The sequence below is a fragment of the Vitis riparia genome, chromosome 14, assembly GCF_004353265.1.
Source record: "Vitis riparia cultivar Riparia Gloire de Montpellier isolate 1030 chromosome 14, EGFV_Vit.rip_1.0, whole genome shotgun sequence".
NCBI classification, from domain to species: domain Eukaryota; kingdom Viridiplantae; phylum Streptophyta; class Magnoliopsida; order Vitales; family Vitaceae; genus Vitis; species Vitis riparia.
This window is the reverse complement of record NC_048444.1, coordinates 24791281-24806150: the sequence shown is the minus strand read 5'-3', so window position 1 is coordinate 24806150 and position 14870 is coordinate 24791281. Positions and strand designations below refer to the sequence as shown.

General features: G+C 30.0%; 3 protein-coding genes across 3 annotated transcripts; all 3 read left to right on the top strand.

The window, feature by feature from the left end:
• The first annotated feature begins 5576 nt into the window (after nucleotides 1-5576).
• Nucleotides 5577-7123, top strand: LOC117930574 (probable disease resistance protein At1g61190). Its single transcript, XM_034851215.1, has 2 exons — nucleotides 5577-5668; nucleotides 6005-7123. Exon 2 carries the CDS (start codon nucleotides 6074-6076, stop codon nucleotides 7121-7123), a length of 1050 nt encoding a protein of 349 aa, XP_034707106.1. The 5' UTR covers nucleotides 5577-5668; nucleotides 6005-6073.
• Nucleotides 7124-7536: 413 nt separating this feature from the next.
• Nucleotides 7537-10463, top strand: LOC117930573. Its single transcript, XM_034851214.1, has 2 exons — nucleotides 7537-8792; nucleotides 10221-10463. Exons 1-2 carry the CDS (start codon nucleotides 7758-7760, stop codon nucleotides 10461-10463), a joined length of 1278 nt encoding a protein of 425 aa, XP_034707105.1. The 5' UTR covers nucleotides 7537-7757.
• Nucleotides 10464-10508: 45 nt separating this feature from the next.
• LOC117930042 (probable disease resistance protein At4g27220) lies at nucleotides 10509-14492 on the top strand. The gene is made up of 6 exons (XM_034850491.1): nucleotides 10509-10921; nucleotides 11357-12091; nucleotides 13041-13277; nucleotides 13390-13479; nucleotides 14156-14212; nucleotides 14333-14492. Exons 1-3 carry the CDS (start codon nucleotides 10520-10522, stop codon nucleotides 13206-13208), a joined length of 1305 nt encoding a protein of 434 aa, XP_034706382.1. The 5' UTR covers nucleotides 10509-10519; the 3' UTR covers nucleotides 13209-13277; nucleotides 13390-13479; nucleotides 14156-14212; nucleotides 14333-14492.
• Nucleotides 14493-14870: the final 378 nt, after the last annotated feature.

Genomic DNA, 14870 nt, shown 5'->3' with positions numbered 1-14870 from the left:
CATCCTGTTCCACTTTCCATTCAGAGCTCTGTTTCATGTGTTTTTACTTTCTTGAGTTTTAAGTCCAATAATCATTTAGAAGAAAAAAATAGTGAGAATTAGAAGAAAAAATAGTGAGAATAGTACCGCTCCTAAAATATTTGTTACTATTTTTTATTCACATAATCATTCACATGAGTTTTTTTTTTTTTTTTTTTTTTTTGTGTAAAAAACCATGATTGGTTACTTTAGTTTTAAAAATTTTATAAATATCTTTAAAATCATATTCAAAAACTGTGATTTTATGGATTCTTTTAGAACTATAATTACTAATTGTAATTTCATAAATATTTTTAAATCACATCTGATTACAAATTTCAATAGTTAGTATTGTGATTTTAAAATTATTTTTAAAATCTTCTTTAAAACCGCAATTAGTAATTATGATTTTTAAAATATTTTGAAAGTTAACTGTGATTTAAAAAATATAATTAAAATCACAATAATCGATTGTGGTTATACAATTTTTTTTTAAAACCGCAATTAGTAATTATGGTTTTAAAAATATTATTTAAATTACACCTGTTACAAATTTCACAGTTACATTATTAGTTTAAAATTATTTTTAAAATCTTTTGTGATTTCAAAAATATCCTTAAAACAGTTAGTGACAATGATTTTACAATTTTTTTTTAAAAAATTTTCTTTAGAACTATAGTTACTAATTATGGTTTTAAAATTATCCTTAACAAAAATTTTCTTTACCACTGTTTTAAAATTATTTTTTTATCTTTTTTTTTTTTTCAAAATTTCAAAATTTTGAGAAAATAATTTCACCTACATGCACTCCCATAAATTTTGATATATTTATGGTAAATAAAATATTTATTTGTTTTATGAATTTTATTACATATGAATTAAAGAAAATTATTTTTTCATATTATTTTATTATTTATATTATTTTAAAATTTAATATTTTCATATGAAAATTAATGTCAATAATTATAATTTTAGGTTTTTTCTTATTAAGTGTGATTTAAACTTATATTTTGATTAAAATGTATAATTTTTTTAATTATATAAAAGAAAATTTTATAATTTTTTAACTAAAAAAATTTTAAAAATAATTTTAAAATCACAATATTAATCATTGAAAATTGAAACGGAGTGTTGTTTAAAAATATGTTTGAAATCACAATTAGTAACTACGATCTTAAAGAAAATTGGAAAATTATAGTCATTAACGATAATTTTTTATATTAAAAAAAGGGAGAATTGTGTTTTGGGCCCAGCTGGGACCAAAAATTGATAAAAGATCCTCATAAGTTTCATATTTAAGCCCAACACCTAAAGAAAATCTACAAATTGAAAAGAAGGATATGAAACATTTAATTTTCCGAAAATGCCCTTTATTGTCAAAAAGAAAAAGAAAACAACTAACTTCCCACTCTCTTTCATTCTTTTTTTCCCTCTCTCTTTCATCATTCACCTTATCTTTTTCTCTCACATATTAATAGGTGGGACATGTAAATTAATTCTTTTCTAGAAAGGTGTTATTATTTTCATCAATTATTTTTCTCCCAAAAACCATGCCTAATAAATTAAATATTGGTAATCAATGGTTGAAAAGGATTATTACTATATTTTTAAAGTAAAATTTTTTTTAAATACCTCATAAAATATTTCTTTTTTAAACTTACAAAATATATAATAAATAATTTTTAAACACCTTAAAAAATATTATTATTTTTTTTATCCAATATATATATAAATATCTTTAAAGTTGTAGACAATTATTTGAATATTTTCCCTATTTTTTGGACAATACATTAATATTGTTTTAATATATTATTTTGTAACATCATCATCTTTTAACTAATGGTGATAATTAATTTTTAATTGAATAATGTATTATAACTTAATAATTTGAAAAATATTCAAATGCCTTTTTAAATCTAAAATAGATTTGGACTTGACATGATTTAAATTATTAAAGCATGATGTCATTAAGTCAAGCAAATGTATCATATTAAGAGATGTGTATGTAAATTATATCATAATTTTCTCTTTTTTTATTTTTTTTTCCTCGTACATGATATCTTTTGTATAAAGTTTTGTAGATGAAAAATAATAAAATCTTTTGTTATGTAAAGAGGTATAACAACACATTAAAATTGAAAAGATAATATAATGGAATACAAATTAGATGAAAATCACTTTAAATAAGGATATAATAGAAAACATATAAATGTAAGAAAAAACAAGTTTAGATGAAATTTAAAATAAAAAATCAAAGAAAATAAATTAAAAGTAATAATATAAAAATCGTAGAATCTTTAAAACTATAATTACAACAAAAAAATTATTTTAAATTAACTTGATAATTTAAATTAATGATTTTTTATAAAAAAAAAATTACAAATGTTACAAAGATAATTTTTTATCCTTTTTAATTCTATTTAAATATGATTTTTTTAATATCTGCTAACATTATGTTTATAAAGGTAAAATAGTAAAAATATATATTTCACTCGGTTTACTTGTAATAAACACTTTAAATGTGATTAATTTTAATTTTATTTCCTATGTTTTAATTTTGGTAGAGAAGATCTAAATGACATAGTTTGGTAAAAAATATTCATAATTTTTCCTTAACAGTTATTATATGTTGTTTATATTGTCTTAAGTTATTTGAAACAATGACATTAATGTGTTATCCATTTATATTAATTTGATTTCACAAAAAAAAAGAAGGTAATACCTAAATATTATGGTTAATTTTCCTTTATATAGGATGTAAATGTAGTAAGAAAATTTTTTGTTAAAACTACTTAAATGAAATATGCAATTACAAATTTTGGATGATGAAATTTAAAATTTCAAATTAAAACAATTTTTAGGTGAAGGAATGTGTGGGGGAAAAGTGTTCAATCCTTAGGTGATAAGAAAAAAAAAGTTCAGAATTGATTAAAATCTTGCATAAAAGATAACCTTGTACACCCTTGTATAATTAGTACATTTACCCCATACAGTTAGTACATTGCCTTACACAATGAGTGGAATACCCTTTTATAGTTAGTGTAACACCCTTATATAATAGTGCAAATTTCATAAACAATTTATGGGTAACAAAAAAAATAAAGAAATGATTCAAAATCGACTAAAATCTTTCACAAATGGTAGCTTTGTACACCCTTGTACACTTAGTATATTTCCCTTGTACACTTAGTACATTTCCCTTGTACAATTAGTATAACATCATTGTACAATGGTGCAATATATCCCTCTTAAGTTGTGTGTCCAGGTAGATATATTAATCTTATTTCTAATGGTTTGGCTAACAAAATGGTGGATGAATTATGATTAAATTTTTTTTCCCCAAACATTATTACTAAGAAAAGTATCGAAATTTTCATGTGAAAGTTAAATAAATTGCATGACGTAGGTATGCAATCTATGGGTGACAAGGAAAATGAAAAAGTGATTCAAAATCGATTAAATTTTTTTATAGATGGTAGTCTTGTACACCCTTGTACAATTAGTACATTTTCCTTGTACACTTAGTACATTTCCCTTGTACAATTAGTGTAATATCATTGTACAATATATCTATCATAAGTAATATGTCCATGTAGGTGTGTTAACCATATTTCTAATGGTTTAACTAATAAAAAGATGGATGAATTAGGGTTAGTTTTTTTTTTTTTTCCCAAACATCATTATTGGGGAAAGTATCGGAATTTCCATATGAGAGTTAAATAAAGTGCATGACATGAGTATGCAATTTGTGGGTGACAAGGAAAATAAAGGAGTGGTTCAAAATAGATTGAAATCTTTTATAAATGGTAATCTTATACACTGCTTGTACACTTAGTACATTTCCCTTATACAGTTAGTAAATACTCTTGTATAGTGACACAAATTTCATATTCCCGTAGTGCATATATGCCTATATTTGTATTAAACATGATTCTAGTAGTTTGATTAAAAAAATGATGAAAAACTTCAATCCAATTTTTTTATGAACATATTACATTTTGTGAAAAAAATATACAATTGACCAATTCCTTTATTTAATTGTGAACATATTATATTTTAAAAATAAAAAAGAATAATTAATAAATGAAATTTAATTCTTTTTGTTATCTTAGTATTAAACAAGGTCTTCAATTTTCATTTTTAAAAATATTTTTCATTTTTTTAATTAAATGTATTTTCAAAAAGAGACAATATAGAAAATAAAAATAATTTTTAAAAATAAAAAATAATAAAAACTAGAAAAAATATTTTAAAACCAAACTCAAACATAATCTATATAATTTTTAACTACTTGTTTTTATTTAAAATGAGTAAACATATCATTTAACCCTTTTGTATGAGAAAAAATCAATCTCTACTATACTATGTATTGATATAATCTATTTCTAAATACGAAAACATTTTAGTTGGATATTTAAAATAAAAACTCTTTATCTATCCTCTTTCTCTCTTTTTCTTTTTTCTCATTTCAATAAATTTTCAATTAATTCAAATCATTAAAAAAATTCCTTAATAAACAAATTTGGAACATTCATATAACTTATTACAAAAGTCTATGTTCAAAAGATTATTAAACTATGGAAAGAAAAAGATTAAAAAAAAAAACTTTAAACTTTTTATTTTATAATAATAAAAAAATAAACTTTAAAATACTTTTTAGTATAAAAGAAAAAAAATAGTAAATATATTTATTTTAAATAGTGTTTTAATCATTAAATTATTTACTTGTAAAATGTAAAAAATAATTTTTATTCATTTAAATTAATATTTTTTTCAAAAGTATGTTCCAAAATAATTTTTGAATCATTAATATAATTTTTATTTATTTATAATTTAAAAATAGAAAATAATGTTGATTTTTCAATTATTTTTAAAGAAGTTTAAAAAATAAAAAAATGATTAAATAAAGGAGAATTTTATGGATGTGGCATGTAAAGAGTGGTGGTATAAAGACAAAATGATGGGTGTAAGTAAAAAGGGGTATTTTTGTCTATTCCAACCTTATATCCTTACAATCAATTAAAGGTGTTTGGAGGATCTTTTATTAATTTTTGGGCCTAGCTAGGCCCAAAACACAATTCTCCCTTAAAAAAACTCATAGGGATGATTATTACTGTAATAAATATTTTTGAAGGTAAACTATTCTCACTATTTTTTTTTCTTAAAAGAAACTATTTTGGACTTAAACTTGACTCATTGGTAAGAGTGACGGCTTTTTCAGTCAGAGTAGGTGACTTGAAACAAAATGAATGGATGACGTGTTTGAACACAAGTTGCACCAAGTTCTTATAATTTGAACACGTATTGTGCTTGCCAGTTGAATTTTCTTCCTTAAGGAATCATCCCTTGGCTTTTGCCAAATTTTTATATCTGTTTTGATCTTTTTAAAGGTGTCTGTCATTTTTTGTCTCGGTATTTCTACTCTCTGCATTTGCTTTCTCACTCTCACAGCTGACTCCCATTTTCATTTTCCTGCTATCTGTCTCGGTGTTTCTCCCCTTTGCTTGAAGTAACACAAAGAAACCTTTTCCTTGTTCTCATTACGCGTCTTTGAATTTCAGTTGCTTTGTTTGAGCTTTCTCCATCTCTTTACTTTCTACACATTCTGTCGTTTTACCAACTATTCCGACTCTCTGCACTCTCCTTGCCGGTTAGTAATCTCATTTTCCAATTTTTGTTGATCTCTATCTCACTTCTAATCACTTGAAAAAGGGCTAAAAATAAAAAACAAAAAAAAATCTGCTTTGTTGTCAAACTGAATCAAGCTGCATGCATCCCTTGAGCTTTCTCCATCTCATGACTCTGTACCCCTTTGTCCAATTTTCTTGTTTCACTCATACTCGCTTCTGATTCTCCTTTTCATCTCTTTGCTTGGAGCAAGTCCTCTGCTCCTTTCATCTCCTAGTTTGGTTTCATTTGTTGCACTCTCTTCTTTGTTTGCTGTTATTTCTGCTTTCATTCGTTACTTGTTTTTTTCTTTTCTCAGTCACCATCTGTTTTCCCAAGCAAGCTAAAAGGGAGGGAAAAAAAAAAGAAACAGTCCGCCTTAGACGAAATGGCAGACATTGTTATTACCATTGCTGCAAAAGTTGCAGAGTACTTGGTTGCTCCAATTGGACGCCAGCTTAGATATCTGTTTTGCTACCGGAGCTATACGGATGATCTCAACAAGAAGGTTCAGGAGTTGGGGCGTGTGAGGGATGACCTTCAGAGAACTGTTGGTGACGAAACGAAACGAGCGGGGTATGAAATCAGACCTATTGTTCAAGAGTGGCTGAATCGGGTAGATGGGATTACAGAGGAGGCAGAGGAATTGATGAAAGATGAAAACAAGAGCTGTTTCAATGGGTGGTGTCCTAATCTCAAGTCACGGTACCTGCTAAGCAGGAAAGCAGACAAGAAGGCGCAGGTTATTGTTCAAATCCAAAAAGAAGGCAATTTCCCTCACGGAGTATCAGATCGTGTCCCTTTACGGAACTTAACCTTTAAAAATTATGAACCTTTTGAATCGAGAGCATCGATTTTGAGCAAAATAATGGATACATTCGGAGATGATGAGATCAAGATGATTGGAGTATGGGGGATGGGCGGCGTGGGCAAAACCACACTGGTTAAACAAGTAGCCGAACAAGCTAAGCAAGGGAAGCTGTTCACAACAGAAGTCTACATAGATGTATCCTGGACTCGAGACCTGGAAAAATCTCAACAAGGAATTGCTAAAATTCAACAAAAAATTGCAGAGATGTTACATTTGGAGTTTACGGGGAAGGATGAATCCACAAGAGCAGTTGAACTGAAGCACAGACTGAAGAAGGAGAAGATCCTAATTATATTAGATGATATTTGGAAGGAGATTGATCTGGAGGAAGTTGGAATTCCTTGTAAAGATGATCCGACAGAATGCAAAGTAGTGTTGACGTCTAGAGATCTACACCTAATAAGACAATACGTGGACGCAGAAACATGTTTCCTAATTCAACAATTACCTCGGAAAGAAGCTTGGAGTTTATTTAACAAGACATCAGGTGGTTCCTTGGAGAAGAATCTTGAGCTGCGACCTATAGCCACCGATGTAGTTGAAGAATGCCACCAATTGCAATTGTAACAATTGCAAAGGCATTAAAAGGTAAGAACGTGGCTGTATGGAAGAATGCCTTGAAAGAACTGAGAACATCTGCACCAACAAACATCCAAGGAGTGGAGGAAAAGGTATACTCATGTCTGGAGCTGAGCTACAACCATTTGGAAAGTGATGAAGTCAAGTCATTGTTCTTATTCTGTGGTTTGTTGGGCGATGGCGATATTTCATTGGATGAGTTGTTAAAATATGGCATGGATTTGGATTTGTTTGATTACATCGATGCATTGGAGCAAGCAAGAAATAAACTACTTACCCTGGTGGAAATCCTTAAAGCCTCGAGCCTGTTGCTTGAAGTTGAAGATGGAAGCTATCGTGAAGCTCCAAGTTTGGTTTTTGTGGAGGAAGGTAAGACGTGGTTCGTGATGTTGCCAAAGCAATTGCATCGAAAGATCCTCATCATCGATTTGTGGTGAAAGAAGATGTTAGATTACAAGAATGGGAAAAGAGGGATGGTGAGTTGAGAAATTGTACTGGCATATCTTTGAAATGCACACATGTCCATGAGCTTCCAGAAGGGTTGGTATGTCCCAAACTTGGATTCTTTTTGTTGAATGGCAATCATAATTTCTTGAAAATTCCAGACACCTTTTTCAAAGAAATGAAAGAAGTCAGAGTTTTAAGCTTGTTTAGAATTGATCTTACACAACTGCCTTCATCACTTCACTTTCTTTCAAATCTTCGAACATTGTGCCTACACCGATGTAGGACGTTGAAAGACATAACAATACTTGGAGAACTGAAGAAACTACAAATTCTTAGCCTTGTAGACTGTGGGATTCTAGTGTTTCCCAAAGAAATGATGCAATTGACTGATCTAAGGATGTTGAATTTGGTGGATTCCAGAATTCTCGGTCCAAGAAATGTGATATCAAGTCTATCTCGGTTAGAGTATTTGTGTATGAGGATTATTTTATGGGGGAGCGAAGGAGTTGACGGTGGAAGGAGGAATGCTTGCCTTTCTGAGTTGAAACACTTGTCCTGTTTGAGGGCCTTGCAATTGCAATTATCACATTCATGTTTGCCTTCGGAAGATGTATCCTTTGAGAACCTCACTAGATATGATATATCTATAGGCTCTCGACCGGGCCACTATGGGGAGAAGAAGACCTCAAGAAGGTTGAAACTATATAAGATCAAAGGCCCAGATATGGTGAAGTGCTTCTCCAAGCTGTTAAAGACAACTGAAGTTCTAGCATTGGGCAGATTGCGTGATACCAAACATTTTGTTTATGAGTTAGACTGCGACGGTTTTCCTCAACTCAAGTATCTGTATATCTCTAGGAGTGATGGGATGCAATACATCATGAATACAATGGAAATGGAATGGGTCGACCCACCACATAGTGCCTTTCCTCTCTTGGAGGGATTAAAGCTTAGATGTCTCAAGCAATTGGAAGCAGTATGCCATGGCCCAATTCCGATGGGGTGTTTTGCCAACTTGAGAGATCTGATAATAGAGGAATGTAACAGCTTGAAATATATCATATGGCTTCCTACAACACAAGCAAGGGAATCAGTACTAGTGTTTCCTCAACTGGGATCCTTGAAACTGGAACGTCTGCCAAATCTCATTAACTTCTACTCCACAGGAACCAGTGGCAGCCAGGAGCCATGCAGCTCTTTTTTCAATCAGGTATGTTCAATTTTCATTTTCAATTTCTGCCATTCAGCTCTTTTTAATTTTCAACTTCTCTTGCAAACAAATTAATCACATACATTAATTAAATCAGTAGTTTCCCAATGGTAGTATGTACTACTAAGAAAGCCAAGTAGCCAATCACAACATTTGTCCCTCCTCATCATTTTCTCTCGTAAAATTACATAACTAACCTTATTTTGCTCATGTATCCTAATTTAAGAAAAATAGATTAATTTTGTCCATGAATAATCTCTTATTAAGAAAGTGGATTGTGAGATCCCTCTATCTTTCCTTGTACCATTTCAATCTTTTATATTATTATTTTTTTCAAGCTTATAAACATATTTATATTATTTAGCCCACAAATATGTATATTTTCTATTTCAAATTTTTAACTTGAAAAGTATTTATATTGTTTCATCCACAAATGTTCTTGATATAACAAATGGTAGTGATATTATATTACCCATATTACCCAAACTGCATTTAGCTACTATAACTATTCAAAGTATTTATATAAATTGTCATATTCATCTTATGATCATGTGTTCAATAATACTAGTAACCACATTATAAAATTAGCTTACTAGAGAACTTATAACGATGATAAATTACTTGGAAGCCTTTTTATATATAGACCTTGTTCATTTACTAAAGTTTTGTTAGCATAATAAAATATTAATGTTATTTATTTGATTTGTCAGAACACATTTCTTAATGTGGAGGAATTGAAGTTAAGCTTAGAGGAACCCAATTTAAGCAATGTTATTCGCCATTCAAATGATTTTGATTTTATTTTAGATTTTATAAAATAGAAAGGATAAAATTTACAAAAATGAGAAAATTGCATTTTGTTGGAAGAATAAAAAAGAATTATTATTATTTTTTTAAATTATTAGGGCAAAATCAAGAATAAATAAAGATGGATGAACATAGAGTATGACTCACCTCAATTGAAAATTAGGGCTTAAAAATTAAAATAATATGAAAGAGTCACATTATTTACTTGTTTTATGATATTATAAGTTAATAAAAATTATAGTGGAGAGTGTATGACTGAAAAATAATAAAATAAAGGCATTAACTAATGAGAATCTTAATAGTTTCAATCAATAATTCATAATGACTGAGTACCATATCAATATTGAATAATTAATTTCAATACTTTTTCAAATTTTAAAAAGTAAATAATAAAATAAAATAAGTTGTACAAAATATACAAATAAAAATAGTGAAAAAATAGCGATATGAAAATTGCATCTCTTATTTTTCTTATTTAAAAAGAGAATTTAGTGGCAAAATCTTAGTTAATTTTGTGCTTTGTCACATTGACATATTGACATTCAATTATATATGTCTAGTTATTGGCAATATATGTGAACAACTACATTAATTATTAATCCTATGTGATAAATTGGACAGGTTGCACTCCCCGGGTTGGAGTTGTTATATTTGGTTTCAATGGATAATGTCAAAACAGTGTGGGACAACCAAGATCCTATATGTTCCTCTAGCAAATTGAAGGATTTGTATCTCAAGGGTTGTAAAAATTTACTGATTGTTTTTCCATCTAATTTCTTAGAAGGGATACAAAGTCTACAAACTCTGAATATAGAAAATTGTTGTTCTTTAAAAGAGATTTTTGAAGAGAAATATATAAAGTAGAATCCAATGGTATTGCAGTCCCTCCATTGAGAGAAATGTGTTTACATGGTCAAAATATGGAGAGTGTGAGGAAGGATTCTCAAGGATATCTTGCCTTTCAAAGTCTAAATTCATTGAAAGTTGGTAACTGTGCTTCCCTGAAATATCTTTTTCCAACTTCGGTTGCGAAGGGCCTTGTGCAACTTGAGGTCTTAGAGATATTTGATTGTGGGGTGGAGGAACTTGTTGCAAACGAAAATGGACTTGAAGAAGTGCCAATTTTTTTATTCCCTAAACTAACCTCTCTCAAACTTACTAAATTATACCAGCTCAAGAGATTCTATCGAGATAAGTATTCTTTGGGATGTCCACTCTTGAAAACATTGGCGGTGTGCAATTGTGACGAAGTGGAGCTATTGCTGCAAGAAAAAAGTCTTGAAAGTGAAGTTGATAAACAACCTCTCTTCTTGATGGAAAAGGTATGACTTCTTTTGCACATCTAGGTTACTACATTTATAGCTAAATTAATCAAATTAGATAAAAGGACTTGAGAACATGGAGAAAGAGGCACAAATAATTATAAGTGATGAGAGTTTTGCAGGTGTAATGAGCATTATGTTTTATTATATCCAATAATTAATCATTGATATAACAAGTGCTATGAATGCTAGTGATATTATATTACCCAAACTGCATTTAGCTACTATAACCATTCAAGGTATTTATATAAATTGTCATATTCATCTTATGATCATGTGTTTAATAATACTAGTAATCAGATTATAAAATTAGCTTACTAGAGAACCTATAACGATGATAAATTACTTGGAAGCTGTTTTATATATAGACCTTGTTTATTTACTAAAGTTTTGTTAGCATAATAAAATATTAATGTTATTTATTTGATTTGTCAGAACACATTTCCTAATGTGGAAGAACTGAAATTGGGCTTTAAGGGCCCCATGGAGACATTGTTGAGCCAATTTTCAAGGGAGTCATTTGGCAAACTAAGAGTTTTGGAGATAAAAGCGTGTCACGATGTTTTGGTTGTGATCCCCTCTAGTAAGCTGCAAGTATTACATGACCTAAAGCAACTCATCGTGAGAAATTGTAGTTCAGTGAAAGAGGTAATCCAAGTGGAAGGTCGTGTGGGTGAGACACTTCCACAGTTAACTATAATGTACTTGGAAAATCTACCTATGCTTACACATCTATCTGGGTTCGGGCCATTTCTTCAAAATCTTCATTCTCTACAAGTATCTAAATGTGGAAAGTTGATAAATTTAGTATCACCCTCCATGGCTAAGACTTTGGTGCAACTAGAAGAGCTTACTGTGAGCTATTGTGATGAGGTGAAAGAAATAGTTGAAAATGAAGGAGGTGAAGCAACGGATGATAAGATTGTTTTCACTAAATTAAAAAAGCTAAAACTTCATTTTTTGCCAAATTTGAAAAGCTTTTGCTCAGCAAGATACACCTTCATATTCCCATGCTTGACAGAAATGCAGGTGAAAAGATGCCCTGAGATGGAAATTTTTTGCAAGGGAGACTCAATCACACAAAGGTTAGAGAAAGTACTGATGAGTGATCATAGACCATGTTGGGAGATTGACCTGAATACTACCATACAGAAGATGTTTATGGAGACGGTACATTATTATTCCCCTGACTTCCTCCTACCCTTAACAACATCTTTTCCCTTCACTATTCTCTGTATATTGTGAATTCTAATTCTAGTTCTGTTTGTTTACCATTCTCTCAATTTCTGTTGCTATGAGAAGAAGACAGAGCAAGCCATAGAATTTTCATGTTTTTCAAGTCTATAAGCATGTTTAATCTCTTAAAATAAGGAATCTACATTGATGGAGGCAGAATTTTCCATGATTAGTGTGGATCAATCCTTTTTTTATCGTATACTTAGGCTGCTTCATTTATTGTTTGTTTGGGCTAAGTTTGTCTTATTATCTGCTTTTGGCTGCTAAAGGATTTAATGCTTCACTTTTTAAAATATGACCGGACTGCACAAACAAATTTAAGATCCATAGGAAAAGGTTGTAGAAAATTTAAAACATAGAGAGATAGCTTATGCTGTGGCTGAAACTAGAAGTTATAATGTACATAAGAATTAATTTTGTGTCTAACTTGGTCCAGTAGTCAAGTTAGAATAGATTGAGAGGAAACTTGATAATTGTGTTGATTATTTAAAAAATGACAGACTTCTCATGCACAATGTTGTTTTAAGATTGGGGTTGTTACGAACCCTAAGTTATTATCATATGTTTGGAGGTAAATCATTTCATAAATTGTTTGAGGCTTGATGCTAGATTGAGGATAATATGGGACAATAGATTGAAGGTATTTACCCATTAGAGCTACATCGAGGGTCTCATTTTATGGATAGAGGAACTTGGTGAGACTTAATTAGGTCATTTACTAATAGTTATCAATGTTGACAAAGAACTACAAGGCTACCATGTAGCAGCAGTTTGATTTGGTCATTCTGTGATTTTCTTTTCATATTGAGTACGTTTAAGTTTTGTTATTGTAATTTTTCCTCTTTCCGCTCAATATGATGCTCTACATGTGTTGAATGCCCAGCATCCCAAGGAAGAGGATTCTAAGGAAGAAATTCCTGATGAAGAAAATGCTGAGGAATGGAATTCTAAAGAGCAACATCCCAGGGTACAGGATTCTGTGGAAGAAGACACCAAGGAAGAGGATTCTGAAAGAAGAGAAAGTGGATCCTTAGAGCAAAGATCCTCATGAGGAAGACTAAGTTCAACTTTTCACATACAAAACAAAGAAAGGTTTTTCCTTCACATCTGCATGGTATATGTGAGTAAGAAACTGCTACAATTTTTTTTTCCCTTTATATATCTTCAAATGTCAAAAGTGCTTTTGTTCTTATTGCTTTTGGCTTTTGTTCTTCTTGTCTTCATTTTTTTAGGTATGCAGAACTTGGCTTCATTTGAGGACATGTATTGATACCATCCCAGTTAGAGAGATGCTTGTAATGAATTTTCCATTAGTCTTTTTGGTATGTTTTGCTTTATGATTCCTTATCTGTAAGTTGCTAATGCTCCTTAGCACTTAGGAGACCATTCAACTGCTTGTGGTTCAAAATATGTATGTGATATTAGGCTTTTGTGCACATTTTACTTTATTTGCATTATTCTTATGCGTGTGTATTAATATTATATAACCAAACTTGTGAGGATCTTTCATATTCATTCAAATTCAAAATTAGTTTTTTGAATAATTTTCTAGTACCATGTCCTATATACCAGTGTAGGATTCAAAATTATCTTTTGATGGAGTTGACCAGCCCTTGAGATATGCATTAACTGGCTTACAAAGTCATTAGTCAACTCCCAACAAGGCTTGTTTGGTTGTGATCTTGTTGTTGGTAAACAATTTCCGAAAGATGATGATATTTGCCTTGTACTATGTAACATTCAAGAATGATTGGAATGAAAAATCCATGCCTTGTTACATAATTGGGTTTTTTTTGGAACCTTAAATCTTAAAGTAAATTCTTTTAAGATTAAAAAAAATGACTGAAGTCTTATAAATTAGCACTTAATTAGAGAGAACCAGAAGGATGTAAGGTAGCATAATGAATTTCCCTACTGATTATGTTCAGCTTACCTTATTGTAAATTTTTCCTCTTTCCTGCCTGCTATGGTCGATGCTCTGAATGTGCTTCTGCCCAGTATTCTGAGGGAAGAGATTTTAAAGCTGAAGTCAAAGAGCTTGGGAGGATAACTCATGTAAGTGAGACATTGCTCACACTTGTATTATTATTATTTTTTGTTTTTTTGTGGGGGGAATATACATTAAAATGTCAAGAGGATCTTTTCAGCTGACTGTTAAACTTCCCTTCATTTCAGGAGATGAATTGATACGTGGCCAATGAACTTTTCTTCATCTAAAACCGACTTTGGGTGGGTGGCTCTCTTTCTTCTTCAATGTGTGATACGTGTACCGTGGCACCCAAAAGACTAGTGTTCAACATGTGTGTGTAAAATTAAGCATTTGTGCACATTTCATTTTCTTGGCATTATTGGTGTGTAATGTGTCCATCTTATATAATGAATGTCTTGTTTAGGATCTTTCACATATATATTATTAGGAGTTGTTTTCTATTACCATATATTTTTTTTGAAATTGTTTCAGTGATTATATATGATATTCATTTCTTAATTGTGCATGCTGAAAATCGACATCAATCTGGGCTTATGACAAGCTCTCAGTTGTAATTAATCTTGTTTAAGGATGAATTAGGCTCATTTGGTCACGTTTTCTAAAACTTGTTTTTAAAAAAATTATCTTTAAGTTAAAAAATTCTATTATTTTATAAAAATAAGGGTGTTTAACAAATTATTTTTAAAAACAGTTTTTTAAAAAATTAAAAAAAAAATTGTTTAC